The sequence below is a fragment of the Centruroides vittatus genome, unplaced genomic scaffold (genome assembly GCF_030686945.1).
Source record: "Centruroides vittatus isolate TY-2023 unplaced genomic scaffold, ASM3068694v2 contig_1388, whole genome shotgun sequence".
Lineage (NCBI taxonomy): Eukaryota > Metazoa > Arthropoda > Arachnida > Scorpiones > Buthidae > Centruroides > Centruroides vittatus.
The window spans coordinates 40724-66400 of NW_027120871.1; the positions used below are offsets into that span (position 1 = coordinate 40724).

The 25677-nt window shown below is 33.7% G+C and overlaps 2 protein-coding genes across 2 annotated transcripts in view; one reads left to right on the top strand and one right to left on the bottom strand.

Moving 5' to 3' along the window:
* The window catches only part of LOC136968088 (uncharacterized), a 67791-nt gene that overhangs the window by 27442 nt on the left and 14672 nt on the right, over window positions 1–25677 (top strand). The window lies entirely within an intron of this gene.
* LOC136968087 (nucleoporin NUP42-like) lies at window positions 12369–19878 on the bottom strand. The gene is made up of 4 exons (XM_067262051.1): window positions 19749–19878; window positions 19497–19665; window positions 18001–18082; window positions 12369–12810 (listed from the first exon to the last, which is right to left on the bottom strand). Exons 1-4 carry the CDS (start codon window positions 19868–19870, stop codon window positions 12398–12400), a joined length of 786 nt encoding a protein of 261 aa, XP_067118152.1. The 5' UTR covers window positions 19871–19878; the 3' UTR covers window positions 12369–12397.

Genomic DNA, 25677 nt, shown 5'->3' on the forward strand with positions numbered 1-25677 from the left:
GTAGCTGTTCCGAAGAGGAATTTTAGAATTTTTCCTCCGCCGTCTATTAAACCTCGCTTGGTTTTTGGGATTAAAGGCAATGTGATTAAAGTGGCGAGCTCTTGATATTCTTTATGATGGTTAAGAAATGAAGCTCGCAGCAACTCGAAGCCTTTGGTAGGAACATGTTCTTGGGATTGAAGCTTCGTGTCTAAATACTCCAGAGATTGGGAGATGAATTGAATTTGGCGCTCTAAATGTTCGAAGGAGAGTTCGGTGACCAAAGTCCAGTGACTGGCGGTCATTAAGAAATTCCCTCGATGTAGGAAGACAACTCCTTTAGTGAATTCCTGTTGTTCTGAATACAAGATCATCGTCGTGAGACGGAAACTTTGAAGAAGGAAATAAGCATGGAGGAAAAGCATGTTGAATTTGTTGCTGAGGTGCGTTTTATATCCACTTTCTGGGGGTTGTATTTCTTCCCCTGTAACAGGGAAAGGGTGTTAGTAATAATTGATCCCCGTGGCTTTTATAATGAAGTAGATTTCCTTATTGAATAAATAATGATAATTTTCAAATGATGAGGTTCCGTTAGGTCGAAACGGGAAAAATCGAGCGCTAAAAGAGGGGTTTACGGAGATAGGTCGATTATCTAGTCGCGGAGGTCGCGTCGAACGAAAAAAAATGGACACGCATTCTGGCATAATATAAAAAACACTATTTTATTAAGAGAGTACACCTATTTATGAAAATATTAATTATATATATATTGGGCGTATATATGCCATACATGGTTACACGGTTACAAGTATTATGATACATTAAGTGATGAGACTACAATTGCGGAAAAGGTAGCGGAGAGGAATATAGATAGCTAATTAGAGATGTTGGTGGCGCTGGGCCGATCTTGCGGCCCGTGACGGTCGGAAAGGGAAAAAGAAAGACCAATAAGACACCGACAAGACGATACGGGTTTTAATTAAGATATCTCTACCGTAAGTCAAAAAGGAGAACAAAAGAGGTAGGATTGTGGGTTAAGGAGAAGACGATCGACTGGTCGCGGGGGAAATAAAACGCGGGATGCGGCTGCGAGTGGGTCTCGGAAGCACCCACGGCTGGTCGGGCACGGGCCCTTGACTCCGAAGGGCATAGGGAGGAGTGGTCTCTTGCTCTTCCGGTTCAGATGAAGTAACTTCGCTCTCTAACTCAGGTTCTTCGCTCTCACTTTCACTCTCACTTCCGCTCTCACTTTCGGATTCAGGTTGTTCTTCCGGTTGCGGAGTGGGAATAGAGGTCAAGATAAATTCGTCCCAAGGGTCAATGGAAATATTAGTTTGGGGCGCCGCCGTAACTGTTTCTTGTGTCGGCGGTAAACTGGACTGATCGGCCGTCATATCAGTTTCTAGATTAATCTCCTTACGAGCAGTTGTAGGTTTAATTCTGTCGGCATGAACATGTAGTGTTCTTTTGGTTTGGATATTTTCTATTTTGAAATTGACGGGTCCTAAAATTTCGACAATACGATAAGGTCCTGTCCACCGGGGAGCTAATTTTCGCTTTAGGCCTTTAGGCGTGACGACTTCCTTTAGTAGTATTCTATCTCCCACTCTATAGAGGGGTGGCTTATTTTGTCGGCGGTGTAGTTCCTGCCTCGTCTCGGCGGCTTGTTCGGCATATAGTTGAGCTGTTTGATGAGCGTGTCTCATTCGTTGACGTAATTCCGAAGCGAAATTGTCTTCTACGTCATAGGAGACCGTGGCAGGGCTTGTAACTAGATCAAAAGGGTAGGTTGGATCTCTCCCATATAGTAGGAAAAATGGGCTGTCATTAGTAGACGTATGCACGGAGGTGTTATAGGCGAATAAGGCATAAGGGATCCACTCGTCCCAGTCTCGTTGGTCTTGAGAGACATAATGAGATAGTATATCAACTAGAGTTTTATTAAATCTCTCCACCACACCATTGCAGGCTGGATGGTAGGCGGTAGTAAGGAGCCGCTTTATGTGTAGCAATTCACACACTTCTGCGAACATCTTAGAAATTAGGTTCGGCGCTCTATCAGTTAATAATTGCCTAGGAGTAGAGTGTCGCAATATGATGTGAGTGACAAAGGCCTTAGCAATTGTTTTACTACTTACATCCGGTAGTGGAATTGCTTCCGCATATCGAGTAAAATGGTCAACAAATACTAGGATATATTTGTTGCCGTTTGTCGTAAGAGGGAGTGGACCGACAATGTCCATTGCTGCTCGTTCAAATACATGAGAAAGGGGGGCAAACAGTTGCAATTCGGCTGCTGTCCGTCGACCCGGTCGTCGGTGCTTGGCACAGCTCTGACAACTTAGGCAATAATTCCTGATTTCCTTTGCCATTTCGGGCCAATAGAACGAGTTTGCGATTTTAGTACGCATTTTTAATTCTCCTAGGTGACCGGCTAGTGGATTATCATGGTAGGTAAACAGGATATATTCCTTTAAGGCGGTAGGTATAACAATTTGTTCCCACCAATCCACACGTTTTTTATTCCTGCCCTTGTGGCAGAGGGCACCCTCCTCGTTGATATAATAATCCTCTAGGTTAAGATTATTATAGGTTCCTGTAGTTACACCATCCTTTAAGGTTTGGATAAGGGGTCTCCATCGATCATCACGTTGTTGAGCATTTATTAATTGGGGCACGGAGAAGATGGGTTCAACCTCTGTTATTTGACGTATTGGGATACGACTAAGGGCGTCCGCATTTCTATGTGAAATTCCGGCCTTGTAGATAATATCAAAATCGAATTCTTGAAGGAAAATGATCCATCGCGATAATCTAGAATTAGTAGTAGAATCCTTACAATCTAATAACCATCTCAAAGGTCTATGATCTGTGACAATAGTAAATTTTTTTCCATAAAGATAGGGTTTAAAATACCTCACTGCCCACACGGTGGCTAAGCATTCTTTCTCAGTAGTGCTGTAATTAAGTTCGGGTTTCCTTAATAATCGGCTCGCATAGGCAATCGGCTTCTCCTGGCCGTTTTCTTCCTGAGATAATATCGCTCCTAGGGCGAAATTTGACGCATCGGTCGCCAGAATAAAAGGTTTTGTAAAGTCAGGGGACTTCAATAATGGTGCCGACGTCAAAATTTGTTTAAGAGTTTCGAAGCTTTCCTGTTGCTTAAGGCCCCATTCAAACGGCACATCTTTCCGTAATAAATCAGTCAAGGGTTTAGCGATCGTGGCATAAGAGTTTATGTGCCGCCGATAATAGCCAGTGAGTCCTAGGAAAGAGCGGACTTCTCGCTCGGATTCAGGTCTCGGGAATTCTAGAACACATTTTATTTTGTCGGGATCGGGTTTTATACCCTGTTCTGAAATTTCGTGACCCAGAAATTTTATCTGGCGTTGCAGGAAATGGCATTTCTTAGGTTTTAATTTTATGCCTGCTTCTCCGAGTCTCTGAAATATTTGTTCAAGTCGTTTTAGGTGACTAGGGAAGTCTGGACTAAATGTTAGTATATCGTCCATGTATACAAGACATGTCTTTCCTTTGAGACCATGTAAGATGAAATCCATCGACCTTTCAAAAACCGCAGGACTTGTTTTAAGACCCATCGGAACCCTATTCCATTGATAGTGGCCGTCTGGCGTAGAGAATGCGGTCTTTTCCTTATCACCTACTCCTAATTGCCAAAATCCTGAAATCGTATCCATCGTCGAAAAGTATTTCGCTTGTCCCATTAGGCTTAGGGATTCCTGCACTAAAGGCAGAGGATACGGGTCTACTTTAGTGATTTTATTTAGTTTACGATAGTCTATTACTAAGCGTAACGATCCATCCTTTTTCTTAACTAGGAGAGCAGCCGAACTCCAAGGGGACGTAGAATGTTCGATAATATTATGGGCCAAGAGGTCATCTATGATATCGTTTAATTGTTGGCGCTGAGCGTAGGGAATGCGATAAGGAGGAGAATAGATAGGTGCCGCATCGCCAGTATTTATTGTATGTTGCACAATATTACAGTAGCCAAGGTCATAGTCATTCACGGCAAAGACATGCCTATATTTATATAGTAAATTTAAGAGATCTCGTTTCTCGTTCCGGGGGACGCCAGTCCAATCAAAAAGGTGGCTCAATTCTGCTTTCGATAGGTTCGCGGATGCCCCTTCTTTTATAGTATCTGCGGGCTCACTTTCTTCGATAGCCTCAAAGAAGGTGCCAACCTTACCATCTTTCTCTAACTTAATTGTCTTACGAGTGTCATTACGAAGACGTACGGGAACTTGTCCCTTTTTATTTGGGGTCACCAACAAATTGACTCCTGAAACTCCTTCCTGAGCGAAGGAAGCAGTTTCGATTACTCCGACTTTACTAGGTCGCTTATCGCCAACAATTCTAGCAGTAACTATGTTCTCTGTCATAGGGGGAAGTTGACAGGATTCAATTAACACTACTCCTTTTCCTTCCTCCCGATCTGTTGACCGGTACGACCTTTTCGCTGAGCCGACATTTTCCTCTAGTGGAGGAGCCTCTGTTCTCTTTCGTTTTCTATTATCTCTATTCGGGCCTCTTTCCCTTTGTTGGTTCTGTTGAATCCTTCCCGCTCTTTTATTATTCCCTGAGGTTTGAATAGGTATCACTGTCTGCGGAGGGATAGTTAATTCTCGGCCCTTTAAATCAATACAGAATCCCTTGTCGGTTATCATATCCCGGCCTATGATGCCGTCACAGGGAGAGGTGACATCGTGATCAACTAGGCAACAGGCAAAGGGGAAGCGCAGATTTCCTATCTGGAAAGTAGGGCTAATAATACCGTAGGTCTGAATTACATGTCCCGTAGCGCTTCTAAGGTCTGTTTCTTTGTTATGATCTATATGTACTCTTTCTTTCATAGAGTTAGCGAAAACCTTTGATAAAAGTGAGACCTTAGCACCAGTATCTATCTGCACTATAGCGGGATTGCCACCTATGTAACAGTCAAATGTAGCTTCGCTAGGTGCGGAAGTATAATTAGTGATTCGTACTGAGGAGGTTCTTCGATTTCGCTTCGAAGGAGTCCTATAAGGCGGACATTCTAAGTCAAAGTATGAGCCTCGGATCTTTCGAGAGGAAAAAGGAGGGGTCCTAGAGGCTTTGCTAGAGTTAGATCGAGGTCGTCGTCCTTCTACACTACGTACATTGCCCTTCCATTTGCCTCGATTTTCTTCAGTAGGCTGCGATCGAAATCTGACCCTATTTCTCTCCCCTTCGGGTTCACGTCGCCCGGGTGAATCGTTTCGCATAGAGCGGTCGCTAGGATTGCCATTTCGGCGAGCGGGCGAGCGTTGGTTCTGGGTTTGATTGAGATTCCATTTTGACTGACCGAAAGGGCGGTCACCTCGGCGATTAGGGGAGTTCGACCGATTCGCGTTACGCCTAAAATGCGGATTATTATTGGGATTGTTATTGTAGGAGTTAGGAGTATAGCCTCCTCGATGATTCCGGCGAGATGTAGGATCTCTAGAGCCGAATCGAGGAGAGTTTCGGATTAGTCCGTCCATTTTAGCTTTTAAGTCCTCCATCGCTGACGTTAGTTGCGCTAACTCCTCCTGAGATGAGGTTTTGTCGCTTTCCCTTACTGTTCGCATGATTCCTCTTGGATGCGCGGTGAGACTTTCGATGGTTTCCTCACTGATCGCACGATTCCTCTTGGATGCGCGGTGAGACTTTCGATGGTTTCCTCACTGATCGCGGCTTTTAGAGCCTCATCGAATGTCTCAGCCTCATGGCTCATTACGCGCTGCCGGATTCTTATGTCTATTCCGTTCAGAAATTGCGCTTTAAGCCTTTCATCTAACTCCTTTCTCTGAACTCGTTCAATAATCGCGGTCTCGGCGGCAGTCGCGCCAGGCTCCAGCGTAATTTCTATCTCCATCGCCAGTGCTTGGAGTCTAGCAGCATAAGTCTGTACGTCCTCGTCCCTTTTCTGCACGCACGCATAAAATTTAGATAATCGAAAGGAAAATGGCTCCCGTTCAAAACGCGCTATCATCAACTCGCTTGAATTCGTCGAAGTCATCTACTTCTTTTATTCTTCAGTCCTTTCGGACGAATTCTCTCGCGATACCCGTAAGTTTTAATTTTGCCACTGCCAGCATCTGGGCCTTGGACCATGCCGCTACCTTAGTAACATCGGCTAACGAATCAAAAAAGTCTGTCACCCGAGAGCCTCCTGCTTCTCCCGAGAATACGGGTAATAGGGGTATTATTCCGCCTAAACCTCCCAATGATAAGGGGATTCGGTGCCGGATTAGGATTTGGGTGGGCTGGCCCAGCCGCATCGCGGGGATCGTCTTCCATTATGATTTTCGTTAGTTCTTACACCTAGGTCTGAGATTCTAATACGACCCTACTCCTATGATTCCAAATTCAACTCAATTCGACCTCTCTCCCGACTGTGGCTGTGTTTCGCCTTATCGATTGTTCGAAAAAGTCGAGACCCCACTCCTGACACCAATATGTGAAATCGGGGGGTGCCGAATAAGTCGAACCCCTCTCGATTGTCACCAATGTGTGAGATCCCGGGGGAGGTAAGAGTTTGTCGTACCTCCTTTTCTGGAGACTCACTTGTCAAGGATGGCGGTTACGTTGTCGGCGCGTTACGCGTTACGCGAGTGGATGAGGAGGAAGATTGGGGCCGACGATAAGGCGAAGCCGACAGTCAAGAAAGACACCATTTTATAACAAAAACAAGATTTATTAAACTCAAAACGAACAAAACTACACGTCTACCCTCATAAACAAAAAGGGGGTCCGGAGAGAGAGAGTTTACAAATATATGCTCATACCTCTTAACAAGTCCGTAATAGACGGAATCCGGAAAAAAGTTGTAGACTGTCGTAGACGGGCACTCAAAACTGTAGAATTCTTTAGAACTTTAGAAAACCTCTATAAATTCCGTAATAGACGGAGTCCGGCGAATGGAGTCGTAGAAGCTTTTGTGGGTCCGGAGGATGCCGCAGTGTACTGTACGTCGTACTCGAAAGACGATCGGAGAGCCCCTTAGGGGGGGAAGGAAGCGTCTTTTATAAGTTTTTGATGGGAAAACCTGTCACGTGATCGAAAACGAATCGCTATTAGGGCCATAGGTGTTCCCGGGATATTAAATAAACGACTAGTTCGGACGCTAACTATAAACCATCGTGCAAGATGATCTACCTGCTCTGAAGGAATAACGGTTTGTTGATAGTTAGGGGACAATCGTTGCCATTCGAGGGTCAACAATTTCCCGGGTATGGAATGTTGTTGATTAAGTCGTTTATAACTGGAGTGAAATAATTTAGAAATTTTAGGTTCTTAACTTCCAGATTTCACAATATAGTATCTATTGTTTATAGTAAAGATTAATAATGGTTCGATTCTTAGCTTCTGAGTAAAATATGAGAAGAAATTCGGGCTAATCTTTTATATCTGCAAATATTTTATGCGAATATGAAGCCATTAATACTCAAAAACATTTAAAAAATCAAAACTATCTACGAATTTAATCTCATAGCAGGTCTGCAATTGTTTGTTTTAAAGTACTCTATTGTTCGAAGTACTCCTAATAGATATTTCAGTATTTCCTTGATTAGTACTTTCAAAATTAATTTCTACTTTAATTAGATAATTATAATCACCAAATATCCGTTTCATAATATTAAATATTTATTTTAATAATGACGAATTATTATCTAGGAATAGGAATTATATAAATCTAGCTTTAATTAGTTATTATAATTTAAATGTAAGGAAATCCAATATTTTTATTTAACAAACACAAAAATAAAATCTATAACATTTCATTCATCTTAAATAAATGCTGTTGTTTAGTTATTTGATGAATAAATTTACTAATTTAGAAATTATAGTGGCTGTAGACTAAATGTACACAGGAGTAAGAAGAAATATATTTTCTTGGGTGCTAAATAAGGAAGAACGTTGTGAATAGAAAATAATATAGAAAATTCAACGAAAAGTTAAATATTATGCTAACCCTAAATATTCAAAATATTAAAAACTGTTTTATTCGTCATCAGTGAATATTGTTGAAACAGGTACAGTTATTCTATACGTAGCCTATATATTGTGTCTCCGGGCGCCGCAACCCCACGACACACCTCTGATTATAGAGCAGTACGTTACCAATCTTCAGAAATAAGATTAATTGTATTTCTAAATAAACGAAGACTGAGCAAACCTTCCTATTTAAATGGCCATCAATATAATATAACTATTAAAATTCCAACAAACGGACAAATCATTTTAGACCAAAAAAGTAAAAATAATTATCCCATTAAATTAAATAAAAAAAGTAAATTTTATTATTTATAATCGTTGCGACTGGCCAAATATATTTGAAGAGTAAAACTTTTGTAAACGTTAATTAAATATTAGTATAAATAATCAAAAATCGATATTATGCATTTTAAATACTCATAGTTAACAGCTTAACATTTTAATTTTTTTAGTATTTATAAATAATGCATTAATTATAATGTAATGTTATAACAATAACAGTTCACGACTAGGCCAATTAATATAATAGTAAATAAATTAATTTTAATGATTAAATAATTTATTGTACGTTTTTTAGCAGAATCCGAATTTATTTGGTTTGGTTCAGTTCGGTTTAATGGGATAATGTGACGCAACACAAGGGCGATCTGCCAAGCGGGGATGCCCCTTGGGAGGGCTTTCTATGGGAAACTGGCCCTATTCGGATGTTAGACACGTGAAAAAATTTCCGGAAAATTCCACGTGACAAGCCCGTTCCACATCAGGCGCAGACCCGCAACCAATGGCTGAGTGACTAACATCAGTGTTTAGGGGTATTAGTCACTCAGCCATTGCCGGGCCCAAATTTATTTGTTTTGTTTACTCATTAACAGGATTTGTTTTAATGTTTTTATTTTCAATTATCATTCAGACAAAACAAAATTTGAATATTAATGAATTTTTTAAGTAATTAAAATACTATCCGTTGCTTCCTCCTAACTCAACAATTTTTCATTTTGAATATTTGTAAAATTAATATTTAAAATAATCTTATATTTTTATTCGTTTAATCGTTATTAATAAAATTACATTTCCAGATATTTAAATGCATCTTTTTGATTAACATGTTATTTATCCATTTAGAAAAGTAAAAAATATTTATAGATTATTTTTTGGTGATTATTCACATTGTTATTGTATTACGAAAAATGCTTTTTATCAAGTAACAAAGTCATAAAATAGTATAAAATAATAAAAGTAATTTATTCAATGTTTAGAATAACAATTATAATCCATATATAAGAATATTTTTAATCTAAAATAATTAATAAAAGAGGAAACTTTTTACTATAAATTCTATATTTATATCAAAAGTATAACATTAAAAATTATTTCAAGTTTTCTTAAAGGTAAATTAATAACAATAATAATAATAATTGAGAACAATTGTTAATTTACGATGCCATCTATCGGTGATAAAAGTAATTATTTTATTATTATTATCAAAATTTAAATCACCGATTCTTAACATCTGCGTCTTTATATCAAAAAATATCAAAATTAAACTAAAACGTGCACTAAATTTAACTAGAATATAATTGAAATAAATAAGCAGAAATCAGATTATAATAAACTAGAAGGGATGAATATTAAGGCTATTTTCTTGTTTGACGATGTTGTAAACCAGAGATTTATTTTATAGTCTTTGACATTTTTTTTGCTCGCCTGAAGCCATTGTTTATTTTCATAATATGTAGGAATAAATTATTTAATTTATATATTTGAGGCGGCTTGTGAATTCGAACTAATAGTAGAAACTTTAGGAAAACATAAGCAATGACTCTCGCTACCTACAGATTCCTTGTATACTGTAGTTATAACTTTTAGATAGCATTCCTAATCGTTAGAGTGCTTAATAATTGGTGTCATGTCTGGCTTACTCCAAGATCAGGATCCACACGATTTTTTGTTGTTTCAAGACCTAAAATTCGACCATTCTTCGTTTTGAATATTTATAAATTCTACTGTTTGTCTGAACGTATAGACTTTGTTTCGAAAATCGTTTCGTTTTCAAATAAGTAGAAATTCTCTTTATTGATTGTAACCAAAATAAAATCTGAAAAAGTTAAGTTTCTTTTTTCGGAAATATTTTAATCTTTTGTTGAATTAATTTTTCGATAGATGAAATATTCTTGGAACCATATATAAGCTTACCGGATGTCCCGGTTTTCCGGGATTGTCCGGACTGCCATCTAGAAACGGGACTTTATTTTAAAATCGTTAAACATTTTAAATGTATTTATGTCACTGGTAGATTAAAAATACATATCCTGCATGTTATGGATATCTTTCGGGAAGGACTCATTTTGTCCTGGATTTTATCTCCAAGTACCTGGCAACCCTATCCATATAGAACGACATTAAATTAATAATAAAATAGATAATCGATTAGAACAGAAATGTTTCATATTCATTTTTAAATGTCATCCGTTTTTTTAAATTTTGATTAATGAATTCTACTTATGTCGTGTGTTCGAACTGTAAATAGCCACTAACCCGTTACAAAGCTATACATCCACAAGAGCCGAATTACCGGGCTATAGTTGGCTATAATAAATAAATAATTAATAAGACAATTTGTCACTAGAGCTTGGCGTTAGGCGCCATCTCTTACTAAACTTAATAATTATAATTAAATTAAATAAATAATTGTCAAATTGTCTTATTAATTATTTATTTATTATAGCCAACTCTAGCCCGATAATTCGGCTCTTGTGGATGTATAGCTCTGTAAATAGCCATTTATTCTGTGGCAAAAACGTTATTTTAATTAATAGCTAATCCAATGCTAACATTAAACTTCCCGAAAATAGTGCAATACTCAGAAAATATTCCAACTTGCTATGTTTTGCTTTTTTTAAAGTAAAAATTATTTAGTATTAAATTTAAAAAGGATTACTTATCAGACACGCAGTATTTCTCTTGGTCGGTTACTACGTGCTTTTGGTACTCATTACAAATTATTACTAGAGACACGGAGAAAACTCGGAAAACTCCACGTGGCCAGCCGTCTGGGCGAGGCCGCTTGGAACACAAAAATTTACGAGTTGCGTGTAGAAAAATCCCACAAAAATATGTCTACAGTTTAACTTAGCGATGAAGTAGCAAAATAAGATTTACTCAGAAGACACTAGACTCCAAATATATTTCACTATATAAACTAAAAAAATTTCAGATAATTGTTCTTCAAATACAGTCAAACCTGTTTTTATGCGCTCTTTTTATGTGCGATTTTTATTTGTGCGATTTTTTTAATGCGAATTTTTAATTTGTGCGGTATACTTGGAGACTAGTCTCGTGCGATTCGTCATGTCTTACGTTGACTTATTATAGCTAAATAAACTTATTATAGCATAAATGCACTTATTATAGTAATATTATTGCATGAATATGCGAAAAATGAAATAATTTACTTTTTAAGTCAACAAAACACCACCTGGACAAAAATATGTAAAACAGACGATAGACCAGACGATGCAGTCAAGTGCTGACGTCTGTTGTCAATAAATTCAATTTCGTACGGTTTTGAGTTATTTTCTATGTGAGACTTTTTTTATGCGGTCCCTGTTGACCGCATAAAAAAATTATTTTTTTAATTGTGTTGCGAAAACTATTATTTACAGCCATTCGTGAAATTTCGTGAGATTTTTTTTAATGCGTTTTTTTTAATGCGGTCCCTATCCCCCGCATAAAAACAGGTTTGACTGTATATGAATGGTAATTTGTGTTCCAGGTCAATTTTTAATAGTAACAGTATTATTATTCGTCTTTGTGTTTTGTCAGGTGCTTTATTATTATTACAGCAATGTAATTTGTAAACAAAACTTCCAATGAAGTACTAATTTAAGCATATAATCAAATGTTTTGAAATACGGATAATAATGTATTAAAAATTGTAGCATTTGGTAAAAATTGCCACTTAGCGCAGTCCAATTTTATATTTATTGGGACGTATGGAACGGCGCCAAAACTTTTATGGAGAATCTCATTTTGGGTAGAGGTCATCGCCAGTTTAAGATGGACTTAAGTTATATTAGGATAAATTATAAAATAATTCCAAGTTTTCGAATGTTTGTTTTGTGAATAAAGTTGTTTGTCTTGGTAATCTTGCGGGATATGACAGTATTTATTAATAATACAATAATAAAAATGGATTTTTCTAATAAATTCTTTAATACGTGAAAATAAATTACAAATTAGAATTTGAAGTTTATTTTTGTATAAAGTGTTGCGAGTAAATTTATTAACAAGAATATACACAATTAAAAAAAATCAATTAAAACATAAATCAAATTCGTTGATGTAAAATTCGGAAGTTATTAAATCATTAATAAACAAAAGTGAATTTAAATTCAATTTAATAACACAATTCGATCGGTGGAGGTTTTGTTGGAATCATACCCAAAACAAATTTTGGTGCCATAAACTGTTCTTTCTCCATCTTGCTTAATTGACTTACTTCTGTATATTTACTCTTAGATGAAGTCGATTTCTCTCCGAAAGCTTGTTCGGATTTGCTGTTGAAGTTATTTAATAAAGTAACTTCCGACGACGGCACGTCTGTTGAAAAAGTATTCATCTCCGTTTCCGTTTCGGCTGCAGCTAAAGTAAAAGAAAACGACTTGGCACTGCTTCCGCTATTAAAGATATTTTGCTGATTGTTATTTGCAGGTTCAATCTGCTGAAATGGCTCTCTTCGGGATAAATTTGAAAGACTAAATTTATCGCTGGAGCCATTCGCCGATGACGAAAATGTCCCAGAGTTCTTTTCTATAATAATAATAATAATATGACATTAATTAATATTAAACAATACATTTAAATTTTGTTTATTCTAGAGAGCACGGCATGTAAGAAAATATATACCATTAAAACTATAATTAAAATTATTTATAAGTTGTAGTCATAACTCCAGAATAAACATTTCCTTTTTGAATTTCTTCTTTCTTGTTAACATAGAATTAATGTTTTAAGTAATTAATAGAACCTACTGATGATAATTTTACATAATCAAGCCGAGCAATAATTATTTGATTTTGTAAAGTTATGATTCGCAAAATTATTTATGATATAAAATAACTTTTATATCTCTTTTCTTTAGTCATAGCCTCCTAGTAACAAATAGTTTCAGCAAATATTCACACATCATAAAACAAAGATGTTCGGCACCACAATTTAACTTAATAAATATTTTTCCTAATTAATAACCAAAAAATATAATTATCAGATCATATCATAATTAGTATTGAAATTTCATGTTACCATTCATTCCACTAAAACTTAAATATTATATTATTCAGGAAATATAATACTGATATGATATTTTTATATCACAATCGGCAGTTTGGTTTCTGCTAAATTATGCCGACGTCACAGGAAAAGATATTTAACATAACAATAATAAGCCAAAATAATAATACAAATGGTGGGACAAACTTTGAAGGATAATTCTTCCAGGAAAATGAAGAAATCATTTTTTTGAGAAATCAAAACCTCTTATGATAGTGTGGGATGAAAGAGAGTTTTCGTAAGAAATACTTAGAATGCTAGTCATATGCATCTATCCACATGTAGACGTTGGAGCATGGACTGCCACATACTTTTGAAGGTTCCGAGCCTTGTGAATGGGCTTAGAACCTTCAAATGTGCAGATGATGTGCTGGAGTAGCATGTCTGCACTGTCATTGGAAGAGACATATACTAAACTGAGCTGGAACTTTCAAGAGTTATGCAATAAAATCTGTCTTGCACCTGACACTGTCATAAGAGGTTTGATTTCTCAAAACATGCACATTTCCAGACATATATTTACATGTGTTTTTTTTTTTTTCATTTTCTAGTGAAGAATCATCTCTTGAACTTTGCCCCACTATTTTGAAAACATCTGTATACAACAAATTATACAGATACTTGTCTCGGCCTTACATAAAATGGACAGATTTGCACAAAACTTGAAGGAAAATTTCAAAAGAGTGACCCACCTAATTTTCAGACCTTATTTTTAAGTATCAAATTATAAACTTAGATATCTTCCATATAACACAGTAATTAGGTCCTGAAAAAGTGCTGTGTTATGCAAATCTGTGCTACACTAAACAGGGCTAAGTTCCAACAGTTAGCAAAAATATACTATTCTTTTTTGTGATTAAGAGAAATGTTTATTAAAGGAATGAATATTATATGAATAACAATCACAATCAAATTGAACATTAATAATTTTTTCTTCATTGCTAAACACTGTTAAATGAGGATACTATCTTTTTAGCAAAATATTATAAACCAAACTTTCCTGTTGACCTTAATCTGAAGAATCAATAATCTTGAGTTTTATCTACTTTTTTCATAAAATCTGATATTATCATGTGCTTGCACTTGCGAAGGAGATCTTTAATAATTGTTTTTTGATGTAGTACTTTTTAATTTAATCTATAAAAACAAAACACAGCAACAGTCTTATGGATTAATTTAGATCACTATCACCAACAACTAGCACTAGGAAAGCCATCAATAGAATAGGAAGCAAGGACAAAAAAGAAAAGTTGTACAATCAGTTCTCATTAAAGAAAACTGGGCAAAAGGCACAAAACAACATTGAAAATTTCAACATTTTAAAATCCATGGGCAAATATGAGATAATATGTGTGCTTGCTTGAATAATAAAAAATCAAATGACAGTGTTTGCACTTAAAAATTGTGACATTCTGCGTGGAGATGTCTCCAATTCTCAAACCATGTTAGAGTGATACTGTGTTGTACAAAGGATACCTGTAATATCTATATTTAAAGAAAAGAACTAATATGCAATGATCAAAATGCAAAAAATTTTAAATTATATTTCTGTGCTTGATGACTCTGGCAGGCGATATATAGCATTTCCATTCTGCAAATATAATTCTGGAAATATTTAGACATCATTTTAAAACCAACATTATTTCCAGAAAAAAATATTTATTTTGTTTATCATAAAGTTCAGATTTCAGAAATTTTGATATTCTTTAGGTGTGATAAAGGAAGGCATACAGTTAATTCCAATAAAATCATTAGACTACTATTTAAACACTGATAAAACATTTAAGTTTTCAAGTATAGCCACATCAATATGATATATAGTCTGTACCTTTTAAGATCATCTGGAATTGTGGAATCATCTGAATGAATTGAGTATTTTTCAAGTTAATTTTATTTTTGGTAAATTAAAGAGCACTGATCACAAATAATTTGTTAAAGTAAATACAGTAAACCCCCACTAATTCAGACTAATATAGGATGAAGATTGTCTAACTTGAAAGTTAGCATGGTGATTTTTCTAATGAATATGAATATACTACACGGCAGAGCTGCATAATTGGTAAAAAAAAACACTCGACTCCGACTCCTGATAATTTTAGTAGACTGACTCCGACAAAATTGAACACCCAGTCATTTTATGGGAGGTGGAGATGCTCGAATATTGCTTCCTAGGGGGTTACCCTACTCTGAACTCTAAAAGGACCCCTGGGCATTTACCCAAATACTTTTATAGTTAGTATTTTTAATATTTAACTTACATTAATATTTATTTGTATAAAAAAAATAATTTTAACAAATATTTCATAAGAGGAAAAAGAGGAGTGATGAAATTCTACATCTACATGTCTTTATTGTACAGTTTTTGCACTTCAATTTCATCTTTCCAGACAAGTTAGCGCAACTAAAAAGTCTGTAATCTAGCTACTTCAGCCACCCGTTGTTCAGAAAAGAAAAATACACACTCTGATCAATTAGTCTGGCTAATTCAGAAAACTAGAGTAGGGGAAGGTGGTGCAAGATGGGGCCATGGGGACGTCTGTTTATTCGTGGTTAACCTGCTTTCATCTAGCTGTTATTTGGGAAAATGAATGTCAACCTCGAAAGGGAACGAGAGAACATCCGAATCGCTCTCTTTGTTTGGAAGTAAGACCCAGGATTCTTATTTTGGAACAACCAAAACCATGAAGGTAAAGGTATGCCTAATCTGGGTGAGGAAATGATCACTGATTACACCACTTACAAGTAGGTTTACTAATTCAGTTTTTACTCGAGTCTCTTCAATAGAAATAATGCCAATTCCACATGTTGGAACCAAGAAAAAAATCGAAAATAGCAGAAGGAGAGGGAAAACAGCAACTCTAACAGATATACCATACAAGCAGCAGCTGATGGAACAACGAAAATGATAAACAGCAATTCAGCACCCCCAGGAAAACGGTCATTGCTTACCAAAAGAAATTCCGTAAAATCAAAAGTTACAGGCATCGGCAAGGGTAGGCTTAACAAGAAACAAAAGACAAATGATACAGAATGCTTCTATTGTGGAGGGTTATATACTCTGCATCTACAGAGAGTTGGGCTAAATGTAGCCATTGTGATAAATGGGCACACTGCTCTTGTGCCAACATTAAAGAAAACGACAATTTAACCATTTTAATTTGTCCATGTTGTATATAAAAATAACATCCCCATCTTACCCCATGGGTGGGGCAAGATGGTTCATTTACATGTAATTTTAAAATATTAAATTTTCTTGTTTCTAAAAAGTTTTTCAAAAATTCAATTTTGTATTATATATTATCAAATGTAGTTGCTCAGAATGAAAAGTTATCGTTCCCATCAAAGTGGTTGCCATCTTATGACTTTTCGAACCTTAAAGTCCTCATCCTGCCCCACCTTCCCCTACTTATTTAGAGTGGGGATATAAAGGAATGAATCAAAAATATTCAAATTCAATTGGACCAAAATAATTTAACTACTAAACACAAATACTACAAAGAAAACTATTGATACATATTTAATAAATTAAATTGTTGCAGTTTGTATTTAAAATAAATGAATTATAACAAAATATAAAAACATTTTTAAAAATTATTAAATATAAAATAAATTTTCTTTCATTTAAATAAAAAAACTAAATTAAATTTAAAATTCCAGAGTTGGAGTTGGAGTCAGGAAAAATGTGTCGACTCTGACTCCTCCAGCCAGGAATTCCTCCCAACTCCAACTCCGACTCTACAGCCCTGCTACACAGTCATTTATTATGACCAATTCTATACAGAAGTTTTACTGAGCCAAGATTATACTACTGAATTTATTATTACAAGAAATGAGCTCAAAAAATTTCATGATAGTATAGTGTACAACAATGTATAATCTTTAGTTACATTACTAACTGACTACAGTGATATAATGCACAGTATTGCAAATATATCGATAACACTTATTAATTACAATTTTTGATTACTGTTTCAAAAAATTTGAATTAAAGGAAATTTACCGTAGTTAAGTTTTTAATCGTACCTACTCAAAATCAAACAGCTGTATTTATTTTGTTTTGACCTATAAAATGTTTTTGAATTTATTTCATTTCAAATTGATGAGAATGAATTATAAAAAGCAAAACTCTGAATATGTGAATGTTTTATAAATTCTTTACGACAGGAACGGTTATACTAAATTATCTGTCGAATACATTAAAACCAGTCTATTATTTTCAACATGTGATTTCATTTATTGCCTTGTTTCTCAATATCATTTTGATCAGGAGTTTCCAACTTTTCTTGCTATTTGATCCCTTTCCAAACATAGATTTAATTCACTGATCTCTTATACTGATACAAAATGGGAATAAATTAAAACAGGAGGAAAAAAAATCAAGATGATTTTTATGCTTAATAAGAATTATTCATTTTCACTAAACATGAATCAAAATTCAAAATTGTGTTTTGCTTTATTTGAATTTAGATATATTAGTTATCATCTAATTGAAGAAATTTACTTATGTTGAAATATAAGTAAATTTGTCCAATATCCTCCAAATAATCATTAGTGATTTGTTGGCTCTCTCAATTGACCTATCGAAGTTACTAGAGACCAGAGTAGAAACTCCTGATTTAAATGAACTACATTAGCATAAAGTTTAAAATATAAATTACGTTATATTCTTACCTGGAAGTTTGAAAGATGTTGGAGCTAGAACGTTCTGTGTGTTTTGGAAATTTGTCGAAGATACATTTGATTCATTAGGGCTCTAAAAAAGTGTAAATAATAAATATTTTATTTAGGATAAAATTAAATAAAAGCAATTTTATATTAAAAGCATGTAAAGTACTACAATTATTAAGATATTGTTAATATATGATTAGAACGTGTACAAAACATGTTTGAGTAAACAAATTTGGAACTGATAATTAAACTAAACTTAAAGTTTGCTAATTCAAATATTAATATGAAACATTTTTTATAATTAAATAAATTCATGTGTGGGATTCTATCATATTAACATAAACAAATATTACAAAACAAAAATATTATGACATCATTTATGATCTTAAGTTTCTTTTTCATTACTACTATAATATGGTTCTTGTCAAATGAAACTTCAGAAAACTTTATAGTTTTTTAAGTATCATAAGTTTAATTACAACAATAAGACAGAAGTTTAATAACATTAATGTGTATGATGATAAATGGTACTTGACAACTTAACCAGATTAAACTTCTCTAACAGATAAAAAATATTGTTCAATGTTTTATAACCTGCCCTCCTCTTCTATTCCTATTTTAAGCCAGTCTTTATTTGATCCCTACAGTCAAAATTTGTTGTTTGAAAAAATATTTGAACTGATTCTTTGATTTTGTTTTAAAATATTTCATTCTTTTGGAATATTAAAGGCAGGACATTGCATTTTCGTAAGGTTGGTTACAAAGAATGACATCTCCATTATTTAGAGGTGAATATAACAAATGTCCTATTTGATAAGTCTGGGGATAGTAAAAATGTCCGTTAAGTAGAGATGTCTGCTATTCGGGAGTGTTCGTTAATGGAGGTTTCACTATCTGTCTAATAAGACTCTCTACATCATTTCTTATAACCAATTCTGAATTTCATCTCTACTTGTTTGAAAATGCTTTCTGTATCTCCCTGAACTAGCTGTATTGTATTTCTCTTGTAAGCACCAGAGCATAAGAGCACTCATGGTGATGTTAACATTGATTTGTTAATCAAACAATAAATATTATTATAATAATCTGTTTTTCAATCTGAACAAGTTCTTAGTATTTTCTTTTAATAATTTTCTAGAGCTTCAATAAAGACTTATTCCAGTTATCTCAGTCAATGTAAGAAAATTCTCACTTAAAATAGCAAAATAAAAAAATCTTGCTCATTTTTTTTAGCAAAGTAAAGAACTTGTTTTCAGCAGAAATCAGGTTAACATTTTAGTCAGCACTGCATTATGGCTGTTTTAGTCACATTAATCTATGTGCTATGTAACTGGAATAGGAAGATCAAAGTATATAGCCATACCTCTTTTACACTTTTAGCAAAATTTAGTTTTACGTACAAATGTTTTTGGTCAATAAATAATATTTTGATCTTTTAAAATATTTTAAAATGTAAGAAATATTTTAATAAAACAAATATTTATAAATATAATACTTACGTATGGAAGTACTGTTGCATAACGTTTGGCTTCAATCATACCCCATCGTAATTCTTCTAAAGATATATCTTCGAAACATGTTAAACAATTTCTATTTCTTAAACAGTAACATATAAAAGACCACATATTTCCTTGATCCCAGGCTGTTACATCTTCTTTAATATTATTACTAAAATAAATAATTATATTTACTTACTGCTTTAAAAAAAATTATAATCTATAGTGAAAAATTACAAATTGAAATTTACTTACAGTTCTTCAGGTTGATACTCTTTACATGCTGATCCTGGAGGTAATATTAATGTAAATTTGCTATTGGGATCTATTTTCACTTCATCTTTCTTGAAGCCAAAGTAAATTTTATTTGTGTCCATATAAAATGGCATATTGCATAGTGGAAGGTTTTTCATTTTCATAGTGATACTTTTTAAAATGCTTCACACCAAATCGATGCTTAGGATTTTCTTCTGTAACGGAAAAATTATTCAATTCATTTAACTTAAGCAATAAATCTTAAACAAAATATAAAAAACTGCACCGAATAAGTTCAAATAAATGTTTTCAATTTTTTAAAATTTTTAAACCTTAAAATCTATTATAATAAAGAATATATACATTATATTTTTCTTTAATTTTACTTGACTGTATAAAAATGAATTACAAAACTTCATAGGACTTACTTGTTTCATTATGATGAATTTATGGTGCATGACTTACAAGATAATTAAAATATACATATAACCAAGGGTGTCAACTCTATGGGCCAGAACCAGTTCAGTCCACCCAATAATATTTTAAGTGATGCCAGGTCCCCAAAGTGAAGGATAAAAATCATTTTTATCCTTTAACTTGAAGATACCACAGAGTTGGCACCTATTATGTAACTGAACTTTTATTATAATCTTAGATTTTTATATATGTAAAAACTAGAACTGAAAATAAACAAAATGTTTTCAGCCATATTCCTACTTAGAGGGATTTCTCATAATACTACCCAATCAATTACTTTCATTTCTAAAAAAAGAGCTGCCCAGCTATTTAAGTAATACATTCAGGTTGATTAAAATTTATAAATTGCATAAAATAAATCTAGTAAATTTAATATTGGTGTTGTGTGCTGGAATAAATATATTTATTACTTCAATTTACAACATAAAGGACAAACTGGCCATTTTAGGGGGAAAAAGTTAATCTAAAGTACAGGGCAATGAAATAAAGGATATACGGTTATCACAAATATATACAAACAATTGTGTTTATTTGTAGATACACAAGTTTGCTCTATAATATAACTCACAGATAATTTGCTAATTATTTTACTGAAATAAATTTCAGAAATATCTGTTCAGAAAATCATTTACTATCTGTTTCATAAGATATTAATTATAATACCTTTCATTTTTAAACTAACTTACTACTCCCCACACCGGAATTAAAAAAATTACGTACCCAGAATCTTTTAAGGTGCGACATATTTTAACTCTCTTACTACCAACTTTTTATTGTTACACTGAATGTCATGGGGTCAAGGCTGATTACAATACTTTCTAAGAATATATTTATGTAATTTTTTTAATTTTACAGTTTAATTTTTGATTTCCACTGAAAGTACAAAATGTTATGTTACATATTTATTTTTTATTATAAACAAATAGAAAAATATCTATATATACATATACAGGGTGTCCCAAAAAGATGTACTCACTCTTTGATAGACGATTAATAATATGTTTTTTTAATTTAGTAATAGGTTTAAAATTAATGTGTATTTATTTATTTGTTTATTGATTTAAGTTCTTAGGACTGTGTGTTTGTCGAGACACGTCTATTTAACAAAAAATATTTATATATTTGACATTCAAAGAGTTAGTACATCTTTTTGGGACACCCTGTATACTGTACAATCTTTCTTTTTCCTCAGCATAATGACTACTTGATGTACCAAGAATTTTGAGAGCGAATCTACTACAGCAGTAATTCTCAATCTTTTAGAAGTCGGGGAACACTAAACTTTCACATTTTTATCCGCAGAACACTTACAACACGTCAGCTTTAAAGCAGGGGTGGCAAACCTTTTTGAAATCAAGCGTGCTCGGTGTAGTAGATGACGACATTGGCGTTTGCTAATTACATTCCTATACAAAAATTTTATTGTATTGATTTTTCTTTTGAAACAATTTTCAATTATATATTTGTTTTTTCGCAGAACACTTGAGGTGGCTTCATGGAGCACCCAAGTTCCACGGATTAAGAACCAATGTAATACAGTACCCGGTAGTGATTGAGTTGGAAAAAATCATCATTTATTAAAGCTTATAGCTACTGTATCTTTAGTATTAATGTTTACTACCTAGTAAACATTAATACTATCCCGACAATTCAATCAATGCTAACTCGCTTATAATTAAAATTTTTGAAAATTGTTAAAAAACTGACAAATTTTTAAAATAAACATTAACGAAATTACTAAAACAATCAAAATAAATTTAAATTTGATTACCTTTCATGCGAAGCAACACAAACAATTTCTATAGTTATCGTGTGTCAATGAGTGGCTCAACTTTCCCGGCGACATTTAAAGTTTGGTGGCGCCATCTGTTATCATATTTTATTTTTTAAAATTTTAGATTTTTTTACTAATATATAATATCAAAAAGCTTAATTTTGAGCCAAGGGGTGGGTTTTATAAAAAATTTGTAAATGCTAATAACAGTAAAATCGTTATTAAGTCCGATTCCACTAGAAATACACCCGACCCCCATTTATCCCCTACCCCTCGATTTTTAACAACCAAAATTTAATTACAGAAATTACCCCCGAAGTTTTTTTGGCATTTCTCGGCGTTTCAATGTGTCCTAAGCCCAAAAATGTAAAAATCTGAGGGAGGGTCATTTTTTGCCGGATTGCCACACTTTCCCTCTGTATAACAGTCGAAAAAGTAAAAAGAGTCACAATTAATTAGAAAAACCTGTAATTAAGGGTGTAAAAAGAGTGACAAACTTAATGCAAAAAAATAAACAAATAAAAATTATTAAAATATAAATAATACTAAATAAATTAAAACTAAAAATAATAAAATAATAATTAAAACCCTGTCATTAAACACAAAAACCAAAACATAAAATAAAATTAATTAAAAGTAAAATCAAATCAATTTAAAATTAGCTTCATAAAACCGTTTAAAAGTTGTTTTAAAATTGTAAATCAAATTAATTTTTAAATTTACGCTGTGTGTGGCGGGACAGAACATTTTGCTTTTAATATATATTTAAACGTTCAATTTACATTTATTATTATATATGTAAATCTTGTATATTCTGTATTTCACTATAAGTCAAAATAATTAATGAGTATGTTGAACAATTTATAAACTGCAAAATTTTATAATTTATTGAAGTTACCTAACTAATAAGTACTGTTTGTTCGTCCTATCGGTTTTCTGATAAAAATTTATTTAGAATGTCTGAAATAATGCCTACTACTGCTGTTATTTAAACAATTTATTTTATTCAAAATATCATCGCTGTTTTTTAAAGCCGAAGAAAATTCATTTTTGAATTTATTAATGAAGAACGCGTTGGAAGTTCCAACTGAAACCGTTTTAACAATCGATGCGGAACAGTTCCGACCAGGAACAACCTACCTCCGGTTCTAGCATTCTATATCTGCCTTTGCCTATAATATAACGTTTGCCACTAAGTACCGATTTCAAAGTCAAACAAATGGTGGCGTTATATCTAAGTATGACTGTATAATACAATTTTTAATATAATGTTTGAACACTATTTCATAGCACTGTTAGGAAAGCTAATATCTATCGTATAAAGGAAGTCGCAATTATATAGAAGTAAAAATTTCATACTCCATATCAAGGGCGTCGCGAGGGGGGAAGAGGGACAGCTGCCCTCCCTAGAAATTCGAAAAAATTATTTAAATGCTAAGTTTTAATTAAAATAATCTTCTTAGGCTTCTTGTAAGTTGAAAAAATGTTTTAATTACGATATTCCTTTCCTGTACAGTACATAGTAAACGATTAAAACTTTATGAATCGTTTTTATTTTACCTACATACAATTCATATCCTCTATCAATTTACATTATCTTGCCCCCACTCTGGCCCATTGGCTGGCGTCGTCCTTGATCCATATGATGATTTTATAATTTCGAATTTAAAAACTAAAATCACAAAGGGTTACACAACTAATCTAATCCCATTATCAGAATAATACAAAAAAGGCAACTACCAGCATTCTTTTTCGCAACAAAGACTGTTTTCTAATTCCGCCCTTTATAATTTCGTTAAATTCTAAAGCTGCTATAATGTAGAGATCCAGAAAATCGACATTCAGTAAAACTCATAAATCGAAATAAGTTATCGTTATTCACTGGCGACACTGTAAATGACTTCTCACACGACCCCTGACCATTTAGGGTACGTTCGTAAAGTCGAACGAGTTAAACGCGTTAGTAACGAATCGTTCAAAAAGTAGTAGTCTCAGTGACGCCATTTTTGCTACATAAAGAAACGCGGCCCTTTATACCATAACGCAATGAAACGAGCAACAACGGACGACATTCATTATCGCAATTCGTATTCAAAATATTTTGAATGTATGCCAACTTTTACAAATACTCCAGCTAATACGAACAAATAAAATTTCGAGTATTCCACTCGAAACTATATAAGTACGCCAAGACTAAAATTCAATCGTGAATCGGTTCCATAAACCTATAGTTTTTTTTTACTTGATCTATGTATAAAAAGAACCCATTGAACTTACCAGGGTGCTGATACCAACAGTAGCTTCCGTATTTACAGTTTCCTTGAAGAAAATATCGACAAACGGGAATCGTCATGGGAGCCATTTTGTTACTGTTCTGTCTTTGTTAAACACACGATCTCGTCTACCACTGTACACGTAATAGATGGTAGTTATTGAGACAGACAATAGAACCTCCAACACTGACGTCAGCAATTTTCCTTTCAAACTGGTGATTGGTCGAATCTATCGTATAGAGCTAGTGGAAGGAACGGCGAAACTAGATCGAGGCGCCTCTAGCGGCGACGCCGAGAAACAGAATTGGGCCTACAAATGCGGCACCAGTGTTGTTCCACCTAGTACTTTTGTACTAATCCAGTACCTTTTTACTTGTTTCAGTACCAAGATACCAACACCATTTTCCTAGTACTATTCATGAAATCCTAATCTTAATACCTTTCCTTTCAATTTAGTATCTTTCAAAACATTCATTTTTATTCTATATTTCTGTATTTTTTTACTTTATTTTGGCAGTAAATAGATGTTTTTATTGCTTTCTCATACAAGTACAGCAGTCAAACGTACTTTTTTGCAATTAAATTTAATAAAACTAAACTACAAAATCGAGTTCTTACCGATTCCTGCGAAGCACTGTTATTAGCAAAGGAGCTACTAAAAAGCAACAACGATAAAATGTTACCCTTGAGAACCATCATCTGCTTCAACCATACAAAAGCATTCTAGTGAGGAAGGTTCTGATGATGATCTTACCAGTGATTTTTCAATGTGATAATTTTGAAGTTTAGTACTTCGTGTTCATTACTTTTGTTTCAACATTTTGTTCATTTGATTGTTGTTGAGGAATAATAGCATTCTTACAATATATGAATTTATCCTGTATGAATTTTGTATGTTACATGTAACAGTAAATATATTAAAATAGAATTATATTATAATAAATAGAAATTTCATAAATTATAAATTTATACATACATTCAGCAGTTTACGGTCAAAGTAATGCCTCCATTAGTCAATACAGTCACTTTGCGACTTACGACAGGGTTCGGATACGCGTTTCGGACGTAAGTCAAGAAGTGACTGTAGATCATTAGGACTGAGAAGTATTAATATTCGGACATTTATTATACTCTTAATTATGCAGTTTAACCCCTTTTTTCCTACTTTTTAAAATTAATTATTAATTTTAATGTAATTAAACATAAAAACGAAAAAAAAATTAAAGAAATGTGTTAATTTTGAAGAAAAAGCTTGAAAGTACAATTTCCTTTGTCTCGCCTTTGTGCGAAATCTGACACCTATGAGTCATTGTTTACACATCTGGATGACCTTGAGAACAGCTGGTGTCGTCTTTCGCGGGACATTCTCATAAACGTCTCAGGAGGAGTAGGGTAAAAAGTAGGG

Coding starts and splice junctions, on each gene's coding strand:
- LOC136968087 (XM_067262051.1), bottom strand. CDS start 19,870: ATGGACACAAATAAAATTTACTTTGGCTTCAAGAAAGATGAAGTGAAA. Junction 18,083..19,496: donor ATGCAACAGTACTTCCATAC/GTAAGTATTATA, acceptor ACACTTTTTTAG/AGCCCTAATGAATCAAATGT. Junction 12,811..18,000: donor AACATCTTTCAAACTTCCAG/GTAAGAATATAA, acceptor TTATTATTATAG/AAAAGAACTCTGGGACATTT.